At 43.1% G+C, this 22923-nt stretch overlaps 1 protein-coding gene across 1 annotated transcript in view; it reads right to left on the bottom strand.

The window, feature by feature from the left end:
* Nucleotides 1–22923, bottom strand: part of WNT11 (Wnt family member 11) — a 182442-nt gene that overhangs the window by 83124 nt on the left and 76395 nt on the right. Inside the window, exon 3 of the mRNA XM_089677985.1 lies at nucleotides 21168–21403. Coding sequence (XP_089534111.1) covers nucleotides 21168–21403 — 236 coding nt within the window. The remainder of the gene's footprint in view (nucleotides 1–21167; nucleotides 21404–22923) is intronic.

The raw sequence follows: 22923 nt of genomic DNA, 5'->3' as shown, positions 1-22923 counted from the left end.
TGGATACTTTTTTATGCCTTTTTAAACTACATAAACACTACCACTGTCACTGGGTGGGTGTATGAACAGATTGGGAAGAGTATTAACTGCAGCAGTGGGATTGTGTAATCAGTACCCACCAAGAGCATATCAGCAGTGGGACGGTAATATTACGGTGTAATACGGAGACACCTTGGAGATTGAATTTATTACACTTTATTAATTTTGATGGGTTATATTTATGCATGTTTGTTTGACTTTTATATTTTTTGGTGTTTTTTGCTTTCAAATTGTATCTATGAGAATTAGCAAATGTAAGTGATTGAGTTAAGGGCAGCAGTGCAGCGCTGTTTTTTATCCACTATATTTATTGGTAGTGGGGAACACACACTTTTAGTAATTGCAGCAGCTGTATAAATACACATAAGTAGGAGTTTGGTTGTGGCAATGGCAGGGGCGGACTGACAACTCATGGGGCCCCCCAAGCAATAGGGGATCATGGGGCCCCTGTGTCCTTGCCCAAGCTCAAAAAAGCCTGTGAAAAAGGTACCAGGGGCATCTCATGGGGCCCCCTACTGACCCCGGGCCCTCGGGCAGTGCTCGAGTTTCCAAATGGTCAGTCCGCCCCTGGGCAATGCACATTGATTTTACATCAATAAGAGAAGTAGATCTGAACCCAATCCTTAAAATCTCATACAAGTGTTAGGCTCCATGCACACTAGGAGCTTAAAAAAAACAACAGAAAAACACTGGATTAAAAAAACGCTCATATTTAATGATTTTGTGCCAACGTTTTGCAGTTTATAGGAGTTTTTTTTGTTTGTTTGTTTGTAGTTGGGCAGTTCCTTTTTTTTTTTGCTCCTAAACGCTGAGCTTAAAAACCACCTCTAGGCTACAAATTGTGTACATGGACATAATAGGACAACATTGCTTCTAGAGACATAAAAAAAATGCTGAACGCCCTTAGCAGCAGCATTTTTTTTAAGCCAGTGTGTATGGAGCCCTAATGTGTTATTGTAATTCCAAAAGCTGTTTTTGATCTTTTTTAATCTGCAGCTTTCATTAAAACTAGGGATGCGCCAATACCAGTTTTTTGAGAATAAGTACTGATACATAGCTACTCATCGATACCAATTACCTATACCTATCTTTTTCTTGCGGTGAGGTGCGATTTGAGCCCATACAAAATGAGAGTTCTAAATGAATCACATGTGATTTGAATAGGAATGTGGTGCGAATCCTGTCTGAATCACATGTGGTTTCCCTAAGGGTGCAGTCAGGGGTTGACTGACCATTTGGAAACTTGGGCACTGCCTGAGGGCCCGGGGTCAGTAGGGGGCCCCATGAGATGCCCCTGGTACCTTTTTCATAGGCTTTTTTGAGTTTGGGCAAGGACACAGGGGCCCCATTATCCCCTATTGCCCGGGGGCCCCATGAGTTGTCAGTCCACCCCTGGGTGCAGTACGATTTGCAGTCAAATAGGCAATCAAAGGGTTAACTGTGTGAGGGGAGTGTTTTACTAGTGGGCGGGGGGGTGTACTTCACAGGAACACACTGATCCGGAGAGCTATTTATCCCCTTCCCCCAATCCATAATAGACCCTTTAGGTCTGGTAGGAAGGTTAGGAGGGACCCCACAGTTAAAAATACATGAAAGACAGTAAAACATAAAAACAACAATATGGTTCGGGGGGGGGGGGGGAGCCCACACTATTATGAAAAGAATGAGGTGCCACCATATAGACAGGTGGGGTGTTGCCAAAACGCAGACTATATAAACAAAGAAAAGAAAATAGGCTTGCACACCCAATTGGCTACCATTCATACATTTATTGAAAAGGACAGTATATACAGTTGTGCTCAGATGAATGGATCAAATTGCACTGCAAAGAATCGCATGTGATTTGAACAGTAATGCGGTCCAAATCCTGTCCAAATCCCATGCGGTTTCCCTGAAGACAAGCCTGGATTCAAACAGGAACAGTGCAGGAAACCGCATGTGATTTGGACAGGAATCGCACCGCATACAAATCACTTGCAAATCTCTGCAGTGCAATTTCAGCCAATCCATTTGAAAATCGCAGCTTCGGCATCAGCTACACATTTTTTGATAGTGATAGTGTCAACTAATGCCTGCACATGGCATACTGCCTAAAGAGGAACTTCACCAAAAAACTGTAAAACTGTAAATAGATAAATAAAAGATGTTATAAAATGTCATTCTGACACTTTTTTTAACCCATGTTTTGCTGCGATTTTCACATGTTGTGTCACGCAACAACCGCAGAAAAATTGTACCACATTTAAGGGAGCCATTAAGGTCCGCGACTAAAAACTGTTTGATTATTTTCATCTAATTTCCATGGATTTTGGTGTGCTGAAAACAAATAAAATATTGAAAAAACTCCAAGACATCATGATTTGCCACAAAATGCAAAATTGTCTTCACATTTATCAAATTTTTTAAATTTTTGGTATTTTTTTTATATTATGGGTTTTTAACCAAATTTAAAGTCCACATTACTATTAATTAATGCACATAAGTGCATTTAAGATCTAAAATGCCAAAAAAACCTTAAAGGGGTTGTCCGAGTTATGTGAAAAAAAATATAGCACTGTAAATCTGATGGTCAGCAATATATACATAAGCTAAGCAAGTTTTAGGGAAAAACAATTCTATTTCCTCATTTCCATAGTTCTCTTCTGGCCCTTTGTTGTTATTTGCAGGTAAACAATCTCTGCCCCTCCCCCTCTGCAAAGGGGGTGAATACAAGTACTGCTCTGAGTGATATGTCTGACTACTGGGATACTCAGCAGCATGCTGTATGTGTAAGCCTCAGCCCTGAGTCTGTGCTTCTAATGGTAGAAGGGGTTCATCTTTCCTGAAGAATCCAGTGGGTGGGATACCAAATACCCTTGTTTTCTGTGTCTATGGGACAGTCCAGACCAACAAAATCACTGGACCAAGAAGAGTTGGCAGCCGAGGGTGCTAACAGTTGGTGAAAAAAATGTCCTCCAAGAAACTTTGGTACCTTCCCATAAAGTTCTTCTACCACCTCTCCACATAAAATTGGGATTGATGAAAAAATTTGTAAAATCACTTCCAAGAGATGGAGAATGCTTCAAATACTTGGTCACCACAAGTTTCCAGGCCTGTCGGAGGCAAAATTGAAGGAAGGTGTGTTCGTCAGACCAGACATTAGAAGGCTTATAGTTGATCAAAAGTTTGTCAATACCATGACAGATCCTCAAAAAGAAGGGTGGATTGCATTTAAAGAAGTCGTACAGAAATTTTTAGGCAATAACAAAGATCCTCGCTACAAAAAGATCGTCGGATGAATGCTGAAAACATTTCATGCTTTAGGTTGCCTGATGAGTTTGAAAGTGCATTTCCTCCAGTCCCACCTTGACTACTTTCCTGAAAATTTGGGAGCTGTGAGTGAGGAACAAGGTGAACGATTCCACCAAGACATTAAAGAGATGGAAAGGAGATACCAGGGAAAATGGAGCATTACAATGATGGCAGACTACTGTTGGATGCTTCGGAGAGACATCCCAAATGCTACTCACAAGCGTAAATGCACCAAGAGGAGCCTCAAAGGGAAGAAGAATCGAGTTTAGTGTGTGTAGGTGAGCTCATTTCAGTTCAAAAAAGGATTTTCATGAAACAATTGTAAAAAAAAGTCTATTTCCATTTATTTTGAGGTATTGCCTTATTTAACATAGTTACCTAAATTGTCAGGAAACGTGATGTCCTATGACAAAATGGAGGTCATTTTCGGATTCAGCGCAGCAAAAAACAAAGATTACGTGGAATAACCAAAACAGCTCTTGAAAAAATTTTTTTTTGCAGACCTAATTAATTCCACCCAAACATGCATTGCACATTTTACCATGATTTAGAATTGTGGGCAGAATCATTGGGAATTCCAAATCGCCAAGTGTGAATGGGGCCTTACCCTAGGTTCACATCTGTGCGGATGGTACCGCTGCAGATCCGCATGAAAATCTGTGCAGCCGCACCACCGGCACAGAGAATTGCGGACCCGCGGGCTGGTGCCATTAGTTCTAAATTCTAATGGCACGCCGCCCGCACTGGAAAACGCAACCGTGCTGGGAACCAAGATTCCCATGTGGGCTGCATTTTCCAAAGAAGTGCAGGGACTTCTTTCCTGCGTGTCATGGGCACGGGAGTCCATTCAAATGAATAGGCTCTCGTGCCCGTGCAAAACGCGGCCCGCACGGAACCGGGGGTTAGGGTTTCATCTGCCTTAAACATTGGTACTGTAGACTTCTGGGGTAGTATTGTGGCTCAGTGGTGTTTAGCCCTGGGGGGTGGTCTGGGTTTCAATACCACAGTGAACTTTGCCTCTGTTTGTATTTCAACCCTGCGCTTGCAAGGATTTGTCCTCAAAAGCATACTGATAAATTTATCAGAACTATGAGCTAGTGATGCACCGATATATTGTTCCGCAGACAATTATCAGCTGAAAATAGGGTTATCGGCGTATTGTTGATAAAAAAAGAAAAAAAGGTGCCAATAATTAGCGATGGGCCGAACACCCTGTTCGAACACGAACTTCAAACTCAATGCAAGTCTATGGGACTCAAACCTTTACATTTTTCAAAAGGGGCAGTCATTTTTCATTGCTTACATAAGCGGTTTATGTTACGGTGCTGCGTTACTTTAACTGATAATTGCGCGGTCATGCAACACTGCACCAAAATGAAATTTACATATTTTTTTCCCCACAATTTGAGCTTTCTTTCGGTGGTATTTGATCGCCTGTGAGTTTTTTATTTTTCTTGCTAAAAAAAACCCGACAATTTTGAGAAAAAAAAAACATATTTAGGACTTTTTGCTATAAAACATGTCCAGTAAAAAAATTTAAAAATCAAATTTTGTCATAAATTTCAACCAAAATGTATTCTGCGACATGTCTTTGCTAAAAAAAATCCCAATACATGTAAATTAATTGGTTTACGTGTAAGTTATAGCGTTTACAAATGGCGAGATAGATACTGGATTTTCAATTTTTTTTATACTAATAATGGCGGTGATGAGCGACTTATGGCGGCAATCAGCAACTTATGGCGGGACTGCTGCGTACATTCTGACACTGGGGGGGGAACTGACTTGGGGTCACTGACATCCGCAGTGACACCAATACAGTGATCAGTGCAAAAAAAAAACACTGACACTGTAATGGCACTGGGGAGGAAGGGGTTAACTTTTTTTAGGCAATCAAAGGGTTAACTGTGTGAGGGGAGTGTTTTACTAGTGGGCGGCGGGGGGGGGGGGGTAATTCACAGGAACACACTGATCCTGAGAGCTAAACTCCGCTCTCAGGAAGAGTGTGTTGGGAACTGACAGGGAGCATTGAAAACAATGCAGCTGTGCTCTGTGTCACTGTTTGCCAGCAATCGCTGGGACCCGGCGGGTAATGACCAGCCGGACCCGGTGATTGACACCTGCGGCCGCGATTGGCGGCACGGGTAGGGCGGTCGCGCGCCCCCTACCTGTTTTGCAAAATGATGTTTTAAAACGTGATTTTGTGCCGCGGTGCCGCCCTGTCGCCGTTTTTATACAGTGGCTGGTCGGCAACCAGTTAAAGTAAAAAAAAAAGAAAAATAAAAATTCCTTTAAATATCATGCCTGGGGGTCCCTTAAACTATCTGCAAAGTTGCACATCTGTACAATGTATAGAACTTGCTGCAGCAGGACTTACATTTTTCTAAAAAAAAATACATTTTATATTTAAAAAAAAACTGCGTGGGGTTCCCCCCCAATCCATACTAGACCCTTTATGCCTGATAGGAAGGTTAGGAGGGACCCCACAGTTAAAAATACATGAAAGACAGTAAAACATAAAAACAGCAATATGGTCCGTGGGAGCCCACACTATTATGAAAAGAATGAGGCGCCACCACATAGACAGGTGGGGTGTTGCCAAAATGCAGACTATATAAACAAAGAAAAGAAAATAGGCTTGCACACCCAATTGACTACCATTCATACATTTATTGAAAAGGACAGTATATACAGTTGTGCTAAAAAGTTTACATCCCCTGGCAGAAATTGTGAAATTTTGGCATTGATATTGAAAATATGACTGATCATGCCAAAAAATGCTCTTTTATTGAAGGATGATGATCATATGAAGTCATTTATTATCAAATAGCTGTTTGGCTCCTTTTTAAATCATATTGATAACAGAAATCACCCAAATGGCCATTATCAAAAATTTCCCTCCCCTGGAATGTTTGGCCTTGGTACAGACACACAAGGTGACACACACGGGTTAAAATGCCAATTAGAGGTTAATGTCCCACATCTGTGGCTTTAAATTGCAATTAGTGTCAGTGTATAGTCAATGAGTTTGTTAGCTCTTACGTGGAAGCACTGACTAGGCTAGATACTGAGCCATGGGGATCAGAAAAGAACTGTCAAAAGTCCTGCGTAACAAGGTAATGGAACTTTATAAAAATGGAAAAGGACATAAAAAGATGTCCAAAACCTTGAATGTGCCAGTCATCACTTCCACAAAGAAGTAGAAAATTCAGGGATCTCTTGATACCAAGCCAAGGTCAGGTAGACCAAGAAAGATTGCAGCCATAACTGCCAGAAGAATTGTTCGGGATACAAAGGGAAACCCATAGGTAACCACAAGAAAAATACAGGCTGCTCTGGAAAAAGAGCACAATATGATGACACTTGAACAAAAATGAGCTGCAATTGCAATTTAAAAAGCCAAAGATGTGGGACATTACCCTCTAATTGGCATTTTAACCCGTGTGTGTCACCTTGTGTGTCTGTACCAAGGCCAAACATTCCAGGGGAGGGAAACTTTTGATCCGGGCCATTTGGGTGATTTCTGTTATCATTATGATTTTAAAAAGGAGCCAAACAACTATTTGATAATAAATGGCTTCCTAGGGTCATCATCCTTCAATAAAAGAGCATTTTTTGGCAAGATCAGTCATATTTTCAATAACAATGCCAAAATTTCACTATTTCTGCCAGGGTATGCAAACTTTTGAGCACAACTGTAAAAGCATCACAAGCCAGAGTAGAATGAACCACCCCCTACCTATACCACTAAACCCCCCTTTAGGCCTGGTAGGACTTTTAAGGGGAATCCCACCTCCAAAAAATGGGAGAAAAAAAGCATGGGGTCCCCCCTAAATTCCTACCAGACCCTTGATCTGAGCACAGGCCTAGCAGGCCAGGAAAGGGGGCGGACGATGAAGATGACTTGTCAAGATAAAAAAAAAACCTGACGCCCTCAGACCCTGCACATCCTCCAATAACTCACCGCAATCTGGCATTTGCAAGTCAGACGTAAACAATTGGGCGGAGCTAACGGTGACGGCACCACTAGCTATAGCCAATTGCTAACATCTGAAAGGCAACTGTCAGAACTGTCATCAACAATAGGGCAGAGCTACCAGTGATGTCACTGAACAGCCCGCCGAACACCCTTACCATTCGTATGTTCACTGACCACACGAACACCCGATGTTCGATTCGAACTTACGTTCATCTAGACCATCCCTACCATCTATGATAAATGACTTCAATCAACATCAATGCATATGCAAAATGCAGAATCGCATCCCATTGACTTCAATGCAAAACTGGGTCCCATTGACTTTAAAGCAAAAACACCCCCTATTGACTTCAATGCAAAAGTGCCTCTATTTAGGTATTTTAATTTATTATATAAAAACAAATGATATCAGCGAGCGCTAACTTGGGTAGCAGCAAATGCACAAAAAAAGGAACTACAAGTCCTCTCCGAGAAATCGAATAAACATACAGTAGTGCAGCACATAAAAGTGAACATATACAGGCAGAATGAGTGTCACAGGAAATTCTATGCAGTAAATAAAATATAGCATATGGATATACTATATCGTATGAATAATAGTCCTGTTGGATAAATTAAATAATACGGGAGTGTCTCTTCAAATGGTAAGATTCCAGTGAATAATTTATATAAAATCTGGAAGTGGATGATCAACCAGGAAATAGAAAGCCAGGAAATACAAAACATCCGGTGGTGTGGGAAAGATTAGTGGGATTGCAAACTCACCAGAAGCGCTAATGTAATGTGAATCGATGATATAATCCGGTCTAGGGGACTTCCATCAAATGGAACCTGGTCTGGTCTAGGCTTATCCACCTCTGATAGCATGGGCGTTATGGAAGATGTCAATCAGAGGTCCCTCTCCAGGACCTCCAATTTATTATATATTTAATTTTATTTTCTGTTCAATTTTTGTGTGTTACTTTCAATAAGTTATTTTACGTTACTGGATTTTATTTCTTAGAATTCATATTCATTTAAATGCATGATATTAATTAAAAAGTTATATACAGTTGCAAGAAAAAGTATGTGAACCCCTTGGGATTACGTGGAGTTTTGCATGAATTGGGCATAAAATGTGCTCTGAATGTCATCTAAGTCACAACAATAGAAGAACACAGTCTGCTGAACATAATACTACACAAACATTAGATGTTGCCATGGTTTAATTGCACATAACATGTAAACATTCACAGTGCAGGGAGGAAAAAGTATGTGAGGCCCTAGCTTAATGACTTCTCCCAGAGCTAACTGGAGCCAGGAGTGAGCCAACCTTGACTCCAATCAGTGTGATGATACTGGATGTGTTGCTAACAGCTGTCCTGCCCTTAAAAAACACACACCTGTTTTGGGTTTACTGGTTTCAAGAAGCACTGTCTGATGTGAACCATGCCTCGCAGAAAAGAGCTCTCAGAAGACCTACGATCAAGAATTGTTGACTTGCATGAAGCTGGAAAGGGTTACAAAAGTATCTCCAAAAGCCTTGATGTTCATGTGTCCACGGTAAGACAGACTGTCTACAAATGGAGAAAGTTTAGCACTGTTGCTACTCTCCCTAGGCGTGGTCGTCCTGTAAAAATGACTGCAAGAGCACAGTGCAGAATGCTGCATGAGGTAAAGAAGAATCCCAGAGTGTCAACTAAAGACCTACAGAAATCTCTGGCACATGCTAACATTTTTGTTGACACATCTACAATAAGGAAAACATTAAACAAGAATGGAGTACATGGGAGGACACCACGGAGGAAGCCATTGCTGTCCAAAAAAAATATTGCAGCACGTTTGAAGTTTGCAAAAGAGCACCTGGATGTTCCACAGCACTACTGGCAAAATATACTGTGGACAGATGAAACCAAGATTGAGTTGTTTGGGAAGAACACACAACACTTATGTGTGGAGAAAAAAAGGCACAGCACACCAACATCAAAACCTCATCCCCACTGTAAAACATGGCGGAGGGAGCATCATGGTTTGGGGCTGCTTTGCTGCCTCAGGGCCTGGACGGATTGTTGTCATTGATGGGAAAATGAATTCCAGAGTTTATCAAGACATTTTGCAGGAAAACGTACGACCATCTGTCCGCCAACTGAAGCTCCGCAGAGGATGGGTGATGCAACAGGACAATGACCCAAAGCATACAAGTAATTCAACAAAACAATGGCTGCAACAGCACAGAATACGCCTTCTGGAGTGGCCCAGTCAGAGTCCTGACCTCAACCCGATTGAAATGCTGTGGCATGACCTTAAGAGAGCGATTCACACCAGACATCCCAAGAATATTGCTACACTGAAACAGTTTTGTGAAGAGCAGTGGTCCAAAATTACTCCAGATCGTTGTGCAGGTCTGATCTGCAACTACAGGAAATGTTTGGTTGAGGTTATTGCTGCCAAAGGAGGGTCAACCAGTTATTCAGTCCAAAGGTTCACATACTTTTTCCTCCCTGCACTGTGAATGTTTACATGTTATGTGCAATTAAACCATGGTAATATCTAATGTTTGTGTAGTATTATGTTCAGCAGACTGTGTTCTTCTATTGTTGTGACTTAGATGACATTCAGAGCACATTTTATGCCCAATTCATGCAAAACTCCACGTAATCCCAAAGGGTTCACATACTTTTTCTTGCAACTGTATAATACAATTACATAAAAAATATCTTTGCTAAAAAAAATCCAAATACATGTAAATTAATTGGTTTACGTGAAAGCTATAGCGTTTACAAATGGCGGTATATATATATACTGGGATTTTTATTTTTACTAGTAATGGCGGCGATCAGCGACTTATAGCAGGACTGCGGTAGGCATTCTGACACTGCGGGGAACTGATTTGGTGTCACTGACATCCCCAGTGACACCAATACAGTGATCAGTGCTAAAAAAAAGCACTGAAATTGTACTAATGGTACTGGGCAGTAAGGGGTTAACGCGAGGGGCGATCAAAGGGTTAACGGTGTGCTCTTTTACTATGTGTTGTGTCCGTGTGTTTCACTGTAAGCACACTGCACAGCCATGCAAAGCATTGTGCACGAGCTGACAAGGAGGAGAACTGTTTTGTTTACAAACAGTTCTCCTCTCCGTTGAAGATGCTCGGCAATCACCGGGCAGGATCCGGTGATTAACAACTGTGGCCACGAATGGCGGTGCACGCCCCCTACCCAGAAATGGAAAATATCGTATATATATATGTGATTTGCACAACAGTGCCGCCCTTTAGCACATTTCTGCTATAGGGCGGTCGGGAAGCGCTTAAAATTACACTAAATTTAAAAACATTACATTTTCTCAAGTATGTATTCTTAACTCAAAACATCCCTTTTCTAGTTCTCAGCCTCCTCCAAATCCCCATATTCCTTTTTTTTGCTGCTGTGTTCTGACTCCCTCAGGCTCTAATGGATCTCACCGGACTCCTCTCTGTGAGCTCTCTCCGGGACAGGTCAGCTGATCAAGCGCGGTCAAAATTTTCAGGTGAGAGCACAACTGGTGTTGGTGTTGGTGAAGGCACATTGTATATGTCAAAAGGAAGATATGAATGGCACAATTCATCATTATATATTGAAAGAATCACAAGTTATTACTGACCGCACTCGGTCAGCTGAGCTCACGGTCAGCTGACCTGTCCCGGAGAGAGCTCACGGAGAGGAGTCCGGTGAGATCCATTAGAGCCTGAGGGTGTCAGCTACGGTTTTAAGGATTGTTTATTCATATGTGCAATATTTGGTGCAGGGGCGGACAGACAACTCATGGGGCCCCCATGCAATAGGGGATCATGGGGCCCCTGTGTCCTTGCCCACACTCAAAGCACACTCAAAAAAGCCTATAAAAAAGGTACCAGGGTATTTCATGGGGCCCCCTACTGACCCCAGGCCCTCGGGCAGTGCCCGAGAGCTCGAATGGTCAGTCCGCCTCTGATTTGGTGCAATGGAGCACCTGTATTATGTGAGTGACCATTGTATATTATAATAAATTGTCAGTTTTTTAAACAATAAAGCATTATTGGTTTGCCTATATTTTTCCTATATGTGCACTGAGCGGAGGAGAAGCAGTGAAGCAGTCTTGATAGCGGTCTTGCCACTAACATACTGTATATCCATTTAATGGGCGCAAGCCTTTTTTGACCAAACTTAATTGTGCGGTCAAAAATTTCAGGTGAGAGCACAACTGGTTTTAGTGTAGGCACATTGTACTGTATATGTCAAAAGGAAGATTTGAACGGCACAATTCATCATTACATATTGAAAGAATCATGATATGGAGATGGACTATATTATTTAGTAGCTTTTTGTTTATATTTATAAAAGTTTTTCTCATTGGAATTCTATATACATTATTGGTTAACATTAAGGCTCATGTACACGGGACGTTTGGAAAACACTTCTGAACGATGGAAACTGACTGCTGGAAAACGTAGGTTAAAAAAGGTCTGTGTAGCCACGTTTGCATACCGCGTTTTATGCGCGTTTACATTTAGAAGCATTTTTAAAGATAACCTCAGGAGACCTTCCAAAATTCCCAGAATGCACTGAAAAACAGTAAAAAAAAGAACGTTTTCAGACATTTTGAGAGAAATAGAGGGAGCAGAAGCAGAGAGAGCAGTATGTGTTGAGATGACCTGTCTTTTCTGGTTGTATTCACTATGGATCCCATCATGAGCATAATGCGGCACGTTCTACCATTTTTTCCTTCATGCTAAACCTGGAACTGACTGCGCTGGTGTGCCGGGTCCATTTGAGTACCTGGAAAACGCTTTGCATGAATTTCTGATGATAAAAAAAGGCTCTAGACAGCATCTGGATATGGAACAGTTAAAAAACGCTTCTAAACGCAAACACTTATAAACGTGGTTAGCCGCATTTACACGTGTTTACAAGCATTTACAAGCATTTGGCGTTTGAAACGCTGATAAAAGCTACTCCTGAACGCAAGTTTGGTGCGTTCAAAAAAATGACTGTAAACGACGATGTGTACATGAACACATAGGAAAACATTAGGGAGAGTTCAGGGGCTGCTAAAAAAAAATGCAGAAAAGCTCCTGAACATCAGTTTATCAGCTGCAGTGTACATTAGCCCTAAGAGAAGCGTGGCGCGATCATTTATGTTTTCAGGACTTTTTTCTATGTTTCTCTTCATTTGGACTTGATTTGGGACTATACATTGATGGTGTTTTTCTTACACCTTTTCTTTACATAAGTACATATTTTTTTATCAATTGTGGTTTAGCGCAGCAATTTATTTATGTTTATTAGTTATTTAATACCTAAGGAGGTACAATGTTATCGATTATTATTCATCTACCATCACATTTTATTAATTCAAGTAATTTAGTAGGATTATGTATTATTATTTTAGTTGGTATTGTTTTTACTGTCCTATTTATTTTCTTTTATTTGTTATTTGTTAGCCCTGAAGAAGGGGAAGGCTGTATCTCCGGTTACATGCTGGCATTTCCTAACCAATAAACATTCTTGTGCTAATAACCCCATATTCAAAATGGTTCCACCATTGGGCAGCCACTAAAAATCACATTTCTGCACATGCGCGTTGGAATTGTTTACAGATGCTGGAAATGGGGTGAAGATGTATATTGCACTGTGCATGTGCCACATGCACAGTGCTGAGAGCAAGGAGCAAAAGGTGCTAAGAGGAAATGGAAGACATATTTGGAAAAATGTCTTTGCATTCATTCAACATCCATGAGAAGCCTTTATATATGTAATTTAAAAAAATGCCGTAGTCATTAAATGAGCCCCCCTGTTTGGGATCCATCTATCCATCTCCACCTCTCTGCTCCTCTCTCATCACTCCACATTATCCCCGTCTCTGTTGCTCACTTTAGCCCATCTCGCTCAGTAATTCGCTGTATTTCACAGGACTGATTGAGCTATTTTCTTGTTGTCAAAACAAAGAAACCTACCCAGAATCCTTCGCTAATTCTGACATGACGCCTATTATTGTCTGGTCAGGACACCCTTTTATTCTATGTAATTGATTAGGACAAGGAGACAAAAACCTTTCCTGAAGAGCTAGTTGTGAAAATAAGCAGATTTCCGCAAATCACCTTCCTCTCAGAAAGTCGCTGTCCACCAGATACCTCCAAATGCCAACAGAAATTTGTAATTCTAAACTGCAATTTGCTATTTTGTGGGGAAGGTTTGTGTTGTTAGCATTTAGCATGCACGCAATATATTGTAAAGGTTATCAGATATAAAAATGCGTCTTTTGCTTTTTCACTTGGGGATCCATTAAATTTTTCTTTTGGATCCATTAAATTTTTCCTTGCGGATATGTTAAAATTTTCCTGGGGGATACCTTCAATTTTTCTTGGGGATCCATTACAATTTTCCTTTGTGATCCATTACAATTTTCCTTGGAGATCCATTACAATTTTCCTTGGGGATACATTAAAATTTTCATTGGGTTACATTACAATTTTCCCCTGGGATCCATTAAAAAATTTCCATGGGGATCCATTGACATTTTCCTTGGGGATTCATTATATTTAATTTGGTCATCCATTTAATTTCCCTTGGGGATCCAATAAAATTTCCTTGGGGATCCCTTTTATTTAGCTTGGGGATACATTCATTTTTTCCTCGGGGATCCATTAAATTTTCCTTTAGGAACCATTAAAATTTTCCTTGGGGATCCACTATTGTAAGGAACTGCCTGGCGGTACCTCTAGCAGCCCACTGGTCAGGTTTCCCCAGAGTGCAGAGTCTAAGTCCTGGTCCGCTTGTTCACCAGGGCCCCTGATTGTGGGGATGGACTTGTAGCGAACCAAGACCAGGTCGCGGCTCCTGAGTACACCCACCCGTGGTAGAGGAATCCGCCAGAGGTTCCTGCAGGGTGAGAGCCTGATGTGAAGAGGCGGATATGCCAGGGCAAGGTAGATGGATGGATGAGCAAGAGCGTGGTCAGACAACCCGAGTCGGTAGCCGTGGGAGCAGTGCGGTACAAAGCAGCGGGCAGAGAATGGTCGGGTCAAACGCCAGGTCAGCAACAGAAGAACAGATCCACAAGGGGGCATTCAGAAGGGAGGTCAGGCAAGCCAGGGGTCAGAGCAGGAGAGAACAGCCAGGTCAGCAACAAATCCGAGTCAGCAGGAATCACAAAACAAGATCAGGAACACAGGGAGACCAAACGGCACCACCTGTCAGCGCAGGGCGATTTAAATATCGCGCCCTGCGCTGTCATTGGTGCCAGGCGTGCACCTGCGGCTCTGAGTGTGCATGCGCGGGCTCCATCTCCGCAGCTGCCGTCCAGAACCTAGTGCCCGCACACTAGCGTGAACGGGCACAGTGCGCTTGCGCCGAGCCGTGGATCGTGGCGGTCCCTGACAACTATATTTTCCTTGGGGATACATTAGAAATCCAGATAAACGTCTGCGGCATATTCAAAACACAGTTTTGGTTTTTGATATATTAGGGAAGTCTTATTCTGACTTTACACCTGTAGAATTTCACTCAAACATTCAGGTGAGAAAGAATAAAGCAGGGGCAGACTGACCATTTGGAAACTCGGGCACTGCCCGAGGGCCCAGGGTCAGTAGGGGGCCCCATGAGATGCCCCTGGTACCTTTTTCATAGTCTTTTTTGAGTTTGGGCAAGGACACAGGGGTCCCATAATCCCCTATTGCCCGGGGGCCCCATGAGTTGTCAGTCTGCCCCTGGTATAAAGTATATACGTTTTTTTGTTCTTTACTACAGTCATTATCCAGCTTTCCCAGCTTCATGATAGAGCTGCATAACCTTTGATCAGTGTGGGATGAACATCATCAAACTACTTAATTGGCTCTCCTCTGATCTGAGTCCCTGAGCGCAGGAGGTGTTGGATGTGTGTTGACGAGAAAGTATAAAAACCAGTTGTCCAACCACTCCATGGTACCTTTACGAATTTGACTTATTTTGAATGATCGTTCAATTACCATGTCAATGTCTTGATTTTCAAAGAACAAACGTTTTACTTCCAGATTAACTGTGACAAGTGTCAGCACATAAGACAATACAATTTTTCTCGGCTAGGAGCCAATGAAACTATTAGAAGTTTGTTCATTTGCATTAGAATCAACAATTTGTCATCCTTGTCCAACTTTTTATTTGTTTGCTTTGGTGGAAACTGATTGTTAAATCAGCCTCTTTAACTCTTACATAACTGAATGAATGCATGAGATAAACTTTAACCCTGATCTTCCCAGGACATTGTTGCTGTCCGTGTCCTTCTTTTCCTGTCCCAGAGACACAATGACAAGAGCAATCTCCTGCAAAGTGAGAGAAATTCTCCCCTGGCCATATACCAATAGAATTTCCTTTGAACATTTTTGTTTTAAAAATGTTTGTTCGGCTTTCTAATAATTAGTGGGGATCAAACTGGCATTCCTTTTTAATCCCAGTAATGAGAAAATTCAAAGGAGCCGGATGGAAAATGTTTCTCTAATGAACAATTTTCTAACAGTGCATATGTTTACAATCAGAAAAGTCCATTCACTCCAAAATCGAATATTAAAAGCAAACATTTTTTAAGTACTTTTGAGCAACATTCCTCCAGTCATCAAAGGTATTATTAGAATATTCAGATGACTTTTCCTACAAATGTCCCCTTGGAAAACTCCTAATGTATAGCTAGCTAAAGACAGCTGTCACCAGAACAGGTGTTCCCATTGGATGATTTCCCTTCACCTCTTGTCCTGGTGACAACTGTAAAGTTTCCCATCACCTTCTGTGTCAGTGACAATAGTCACCAGTACAAATAGAGGGGTGAATCCAGTGTTGACACAGACCGTAATAAACAAAGTTTCTAATTCTACTGTACTCTGCCTAAGAAGAAAAAAGAATTGTGATTTTACATACACTTTTCAGATTTTCCCTCACTTGTCTGGTTAAACCATTGTCACCAAAACAGTAAGCAAGGTTTATAATGGAGCTACCGATTAAAAGTAAAAACTTGACAGAGGTTGAAATTGCTCTGTTATATGGAAATGTTGAGTGTGACCCAATTTCCACTTGAACCTGCTCATCGGTCCTTAACCTCCCTGGCGATATGATTATTTCAGATTTTTGGTGCTCAAAGCGGTACATTTTTTTGCGTGTAAATATGTAGTTTTTTTATTGTAGGCCTGTAATTCTTAGGAATAACTCACTGAAATCTGTCCGAACAAGAGTCTAGTAAACATCCCGGGTAGGATAAAACTTGAAACACAAAATCATAAATTATAATTTAATAAATAATAATGAAAAATAATAATATAATAATAATAAATTTAATTCAATAATATAATCAAACCAAAAACACTGAAATTTGAAATAAAGCTCCAAGTTCGCATATCACTGAGCAAAGTCGCAAAATCGTTTTCAGTGTCTGATGAGGAATTTCCCCCACGAATCATTATCACTCAATTCTGCAAGTGGTTCTGATTTACTATCGCGGTTCTCTAGCCGGTCTAAAACCGCTTTTGACCTAAAGGGACGCTTTTTGGACGCCATGGACGTTTCTCAGTTTCCAGGCAGAAAGAACAGTAAAAATGCAGGCAGGACACAGGACAAAGCACTCGGGACAAAATGTATGTGAAATGGTTTGATACAGTAATGTTATACTATGTGATTTTAGTGTATTTAGTGAATGTCACTTTTTGTCATTTTCAAATTTCCCGCCAGTTCCGTCCCCCGTACGTCCCGACGCTCGCAGAGGACGGAACCCAGATGACAGATGCCGGCATCCACCGGATTACATTGCCGGGGACACTGCAGGAGGGACATCGCGGGCGCGCAGGACAAGGTAAGTGATCGAGGGATCACAGAGCAGCGCCGCATGGTAAGCCCAAGTGTAGCTCGGGGTTACCGCTTGTGGTACTGAAACTTTACCCCGAGCTACACTCGGGAATACCGCCAGGGAGGTTACGCTGAGGAGAAACCTTATGAAGTCGTTGGAAGTGTGTGTGTATGTAGGGGGAGCAGCCCAGGGGGTGGTAAAAACAGGTATTTGAGCCGTGGTTTTACCACCCACTAACTGTCCAACTAAATTTTACCATTACAGCTGGATGGCGCTGTAACTTTACAGGTATCAACTGTCAAAGGCACCCATTAAAGTCAATGAGAGTGCACTGCAACCCATTTTAAATTTTATTATCACCCTTGGGATGTAAAAAAAAAAAAGTTATTTAGGAGATGTGATGGGCTGCACACACCCCTGTTCGGTTCGCGGTCGAACATTTGAACATAATGAAAGTGAGTATGCAGTAATATACCACACAGCTACTAAAAACATTCTTTAATGTTGACAGCTGAATGTTAAAAGAATTTCTGGCATTGCCGGCGATTACAACATTTTTTCTAAAAAAGGCGTGGTGCCCCCCCATCCATACCAAGCTCTTCAGGTCTGTTAGGGATTTGGAGGGGAACCCCTACGCCAACTTGTTTTCAAAAATGGCGTGGGGGTTCCCCCAAAATCCATGGTTGTGGGGAAGAGGCTCTTGTCCCCATCAACATGGGAGAAATGTGCTTTGGGGGGGAGCCCCCCTGCCCAAGCACCCCACCCTCCTGAAACATACCAGGCTACATGCACTCAACACGGGGTGGTGCTTTGGGTCAGGGGAGCTCCCCTCCCCAAAGCATCTTGTCCCCATGTTGATGGGGACAAGGGCCTCTTCCCCACAACCATGGCCGGTGGTTGTAAGGTCTGTGGGTGAGGGGCTTATCGGAATCTGGAAGTCCCCTTTAACAAGGGGGCCCAGATCCCCCCCTCCGATATGTGAACAAGTATGGGCTACATGGTACCGCTACTCATTCACTAAAAGTGTAGTGTAAAAAATTATAGTAGACAGTCTTTGACAAGTCAAATTTTAAAAATGTCCCCCAAAGTAGATCCAATGTCAATCGTGATGCTCGCCGCCAACCCGAAAAAAAGAAAAAAAAATGCTCTGCTCTCAACACTTGCTCCTGGTGCGACATCTGATCTACACTGCTCAAAAAAATTAAAGGAACACTTTGAAAACACATCAGATCTCAATGGGGAAAAATATCACGCTGGATCTCTATACTGATATGGATGGGTAATGTGTCAGGAATGTAAGGATGCCCCATCGTTTGATGGAAATGAAAATTATCAACCTACAGAGGACTGAATTCAAAGACACCCTGAAAATCAAAGTGAAAACATAATGCAGAAGGCTAGTCCATTTTGCTGAAATTTCATTGCAGCAACTCAGATTGGTACTCAGTAGCTTGTATGGCCCCCACGTGCTTGTATGCATGCCTGGCAATGTCGGGGGAGGCTCCTAATGAGACGATGGATGGTGTCCTTGGGTGTTTTTTCCCAGATCTGGACCAGGGCATCACTGAGCAGTGTGAGGCGCAACCTGTCGGCGTCGGATGGACCGAAACATATCCGAGAGGTGTTCTATTGGATTTAGGTCAGGCGAGCATGGGGCCATTCAATGGTATCAATTCCTTCATCCTCCTTCATCCTCCGGGAACTGCCTGCATACCCTTGCCATATGAGACTGGGCATTGTTGTGCACCAGGAGGAACCGAGGACCCACTGCACCAGCGTAGGGTTTGACAATGGGTTCAAGGATTTCATCCCGATACCTAATGGCAGTCAGGGTGCCATTGTCTAGCCTGTAGAAGTCTGTGCGTCCCTCCATGGATATGCCTCTCCAGACCATCCCTGACCCACCACCAGAACAGTCATGCTGAACAATGTTACAGACAGCATAACGTTCTCCACAGCTTCTCCAGACCCTTTCATGTCTGTCACATGTGCTCAGGGTGAACCTGCTCTCATCTGTGTAAATTACAGGGCGCCAGTGGTGGACCTGCCAATTCTGGTGTTCAATGGCAAATGCCAATCAAGTTCTACGGTGCCGGGCAGTGAGCACAGGGCCCACTAGAGGACATCGGGCCCTCAGGCCACCCTCATGAAGTCTGTTTCTGATTGGTCAGAGACATTCACACCCATGGCCTGCTGGAGGTCATTTTGTAGGGCTCTGGCAGTGCTAATCTTGTTCCTCCTTGCACAAAGGAGCTGATACCGGTCCTGCTGATGGGTTAAGGACCTTCTACGGCCCTGTCCAGCTCTCCTAGAGTAACTGCCTGTCTCCTGGAATCTCCTCCATGCTCTTGAGACTGTGCTGGGAGACACAGCAAACTTCTGGCAACGGTACATATTAATGTACCATCCCGGAGGAGTTGAACTGCCTGTACAACCTCTGTAGGGTCCAGGTATCGCCTCATGCTACCAGCAGTGACACTGACCCTAGCCAAATACAAAACTAGTGAAAAATAGAAAAGATGAGTAGGGAAAAAATGTTAGTAGCCTCCACTTGTAAAACCATTCCTGTTTTGGGGGTCGTCTCATTGTTGCCCCTCTAGTGCACCTGTTGTTAATTTCATTACCTCCAAAGCAGCTGAAATTGATTACCAACCCCCTCTGCTACTTAACTGACCAGATCAATATCCCAGGAGTTAAATTGATTTGATACTATAAAAATTGTTCCTTTAATTTTTTTTGAGCAGTGTATATTGACAATTCAACCATTATTCTATAAAAGCAGGTTTCACCAAACCTATCTGATTGACTATTCCTGCCACAATGGTCAGTATCCATCAGTGTTATCTTCTGCTGCCACAGACAGAATATCACCCGAAAATGGCTGAATTGCGCAAAGACCACCTCACTGATCACTATAAACCCTCTAAGATGCACATCCCATATCCCAAAAACTCCTAGCACCAGGTCATATCAACTCAAATCTTGATAAACATTTTATAGTTTACTATATGAGAGGAGCAACACGAGTCACCAAAGAGTAAAAGAGGCATTTGGCTGAATACACTGTACCATGGGTGACCCTGCACCCTCTTATGAACAAAGATCTTAGAAGAGACTTGGATGAGTTACAAGCAGGGCTTCTTTTCAGTGGGAACGTGGGGGACAGTGACGTCCCTAGGCAGGTGCGGGGGGTGCGCGCCGCACTGGGTGACACCTACCGCACGAGGTGACACCGAACCTGCTCCATGAAAAGTTAAGTTGTAATGCAAGCCGATTCCCGCAGGATGGATCGGATCTGTGGATTGAGCATAATGGATCGGACTCCGATTCATTATGCTCAATCCGCAGATCCAAACCATTCTGCGGGGATCGTTGGAGGGGGTGTGACCAAGTGTTATTGCACAGGGTGACACCAACCCTAGGGACGCCCCTGGCGGGGGAACACAGTTCCTTGTCCTCCAGCACTTAATGAATGTAATGGCAGGGGGTGCTGGGGTGTGCTGGAAGGTCTACTGATACTGGCTGCTAGAGGATCTATTGTCACAGGAGAGGATCTATTTTTGTCTGGTGGTCTATCATTGCTAGTGGGGGATCTATTGTTGAGGGAGGGGTCTATTGTTGCTGGCTGCTTGAAAGTCTATTAATGCTGGCTGCTGGGGGATCTGTTGTTGCTGTTGGTGTTCTATTGATGCCTGGGTTGTATTTTGTTGCCAGGGTCCATTGTTGCCAAAGGAATCTATTGTTTCTGGGAAGGGGGTCTATTGCTGCTGTCTGCGGGGGATCTATTTTACTGCTTTTTTTGTTATCATTAACAAGTTCCATACAAATTACATAGCACCACAAAATGAAACTTGGCTGTGTATTCTCTATAAGGAACAGTACTGGGAGGTGGGTAGGAACCAAGAGACTGTGCTTGGAGGTCAGTAGGGAGTGGAGACAAATAGTAATTCAGAAGGGGAAAGTGCCTATTTTCTGAAAAAAAAGCCCTGGTTACAAGGCTCAATAAAAGGGAAAAAAGCAAAGCAGGATTATTGGGTTATTCCCTGTTCCCTACCTCTCTCCAAATCCTGGTTGAAGAGTGGTGCCAGCTCAATGGTCGAGCAGTTCCACCTCATATCCGAGAAGGCTTTGATGCATGTCTTCTTCACCTCTTTAGCTGCCAGGACAATGGTCTGCATCAGTTCTAGGTTACTCCTGCACAGCTGCATCTGCGAAGAGACCAGGCCATCCAGCTGCTTGCAGTGCTGGGTCTGGTTTAGGGCGAGGGACGTTGAAGTCTTCGATAGCGCTCTGTATCAGGAGAAAAGAAAAGAGAACATAAGATCTTGTACTGCAGCACAGTATCATGTGATCTCATCTATAGGCACCCTACGTCCAACATAGATCTATTCGTTGCACCCTTCTAGATAAGTTGCCATGAAGGTTAGGTAAATTTAGTAATCCCTGTAACCAGTGGAGCATTGTGTGATTGCTTTGGGATGTTCCAGGTTTCACTGACTGCAGGTTTGACTGCCTCCCCGTCTTCTGGAGAATTCTAGAATGTAGTAGGTTGGAAAAGGCAAATCAGCAGCCTGAATATTTATGTTGTCTCTGCCAATCCCTGGGGCAGGATGCCCTGTCGATGGCTGGGGAGTATATAAATAGTTTGTGCCTAAGGCAGCCCTGCTCTTGTCCAGAAGAAGTTTCTAGCCTGAAGGGTTCTTGCTCTTATGGGCAGTGCAGCTGACGTTCTTACAGGAGTTCTTCAAGGTCCCAGCTAAGCTACAGCTGAGGGTGACCTACTTTTCTTAGAATAGCTGGATCAAAGGATTTCACTGAGGATCTGGTCTGGAGAGTTCACAGGAGAAATGTCTGTCTAATACTGGATGGAGGCATCCAAGTATCTAGGAACCTTGTGAGTACAGACCTGTGTGTAGGATCCTAGTGAGTGTTGCTGTTACTATCCCTGGTGCATCAATGTGAGAGCTTGCTTAAGTGAGGACATTTCCCATGGTGTCTTAGTGTTGCTCATTCCCTTAGTTGCTGCAAGAGAAACCACATGAAGAAACTTTCAAAAAGTGAGGAGTGTCCTTGTGTTCAGGGGCGGACAGACCATTTTGAAACTTGGGCACTGCCCGAGGGCCTGGGGTCAGTAGGGGGCCCCATGAGATGCCCCTGGTACCTTTTTCATAGGCTTTTTTGAGTTTGGGCAAGGACACAGGGGTCCCATGATCCCCTATTGCCCGGGGGCCCCATGAGTTGTCAGTCCGCCCCTGCTTGTGTTAATACATTGTGCTGTTGGATTATCTCACAGCAACCTGCACCCTATCCAAGTTCCACTTACAATAAAGAATCAAAAAAGATACCCCTAGACTGCTCACTGAGCCAGAGGACTGACTGTTACTGGGTGCCTGGCTGCGGCTGCACTAGTTTAGAAAAAACAGGGGCCCTTTCGGGGGTGAGCGCTGCATATCATGAGAATCATCTACCTTACCAAACGCTCAGTGGCTGCCACTGCTCTCTGCCAATTCCTTCACTGGCTTCTGATTGCCCAGCGAATTAAATTCAAAATACTAGCAACAACTTACAAAGCCATCCACAACTCTGTCCCAAACTACATCAACAATCTTGTCTCCAAATATCATCCAAATAGTCCTCTCTGCTCCTCTCATGATTTCCTGCTCTCAAGCTCCCTTATGCTTCTCCAGGACTTCATCACAGCCTCTCCCATCCTCTGGAACTCTCTACCTCAATCTGTCCAGCGATCCCCTACCCTGGCTGCCTTTAGGCAATCCCTGAAAACCCATCTCTTCAGGGAAGCCTATCGCATG

The sequence above is a fragment of the Staurois parvus genome, unplaced genomic scaffold (genome assembly GCF_062004578.1).
Source record: "Staurois parvus isolate SC_StPar_1 unplaced genomic scaffold, SC_StPar_1.0 ptg000196l, whole genome shotgun sequence".
NCBI classification, from domain to species: Eukaryota; Metazoa; Chordata; class Amphibia; order Anura; family Ranidae; genus Staurois; species Staurois parvus.
Note: the sequence above shows the minus strand (reverse complement) of the source record. Positions and strands in the feature narration are given on the sequence as shown.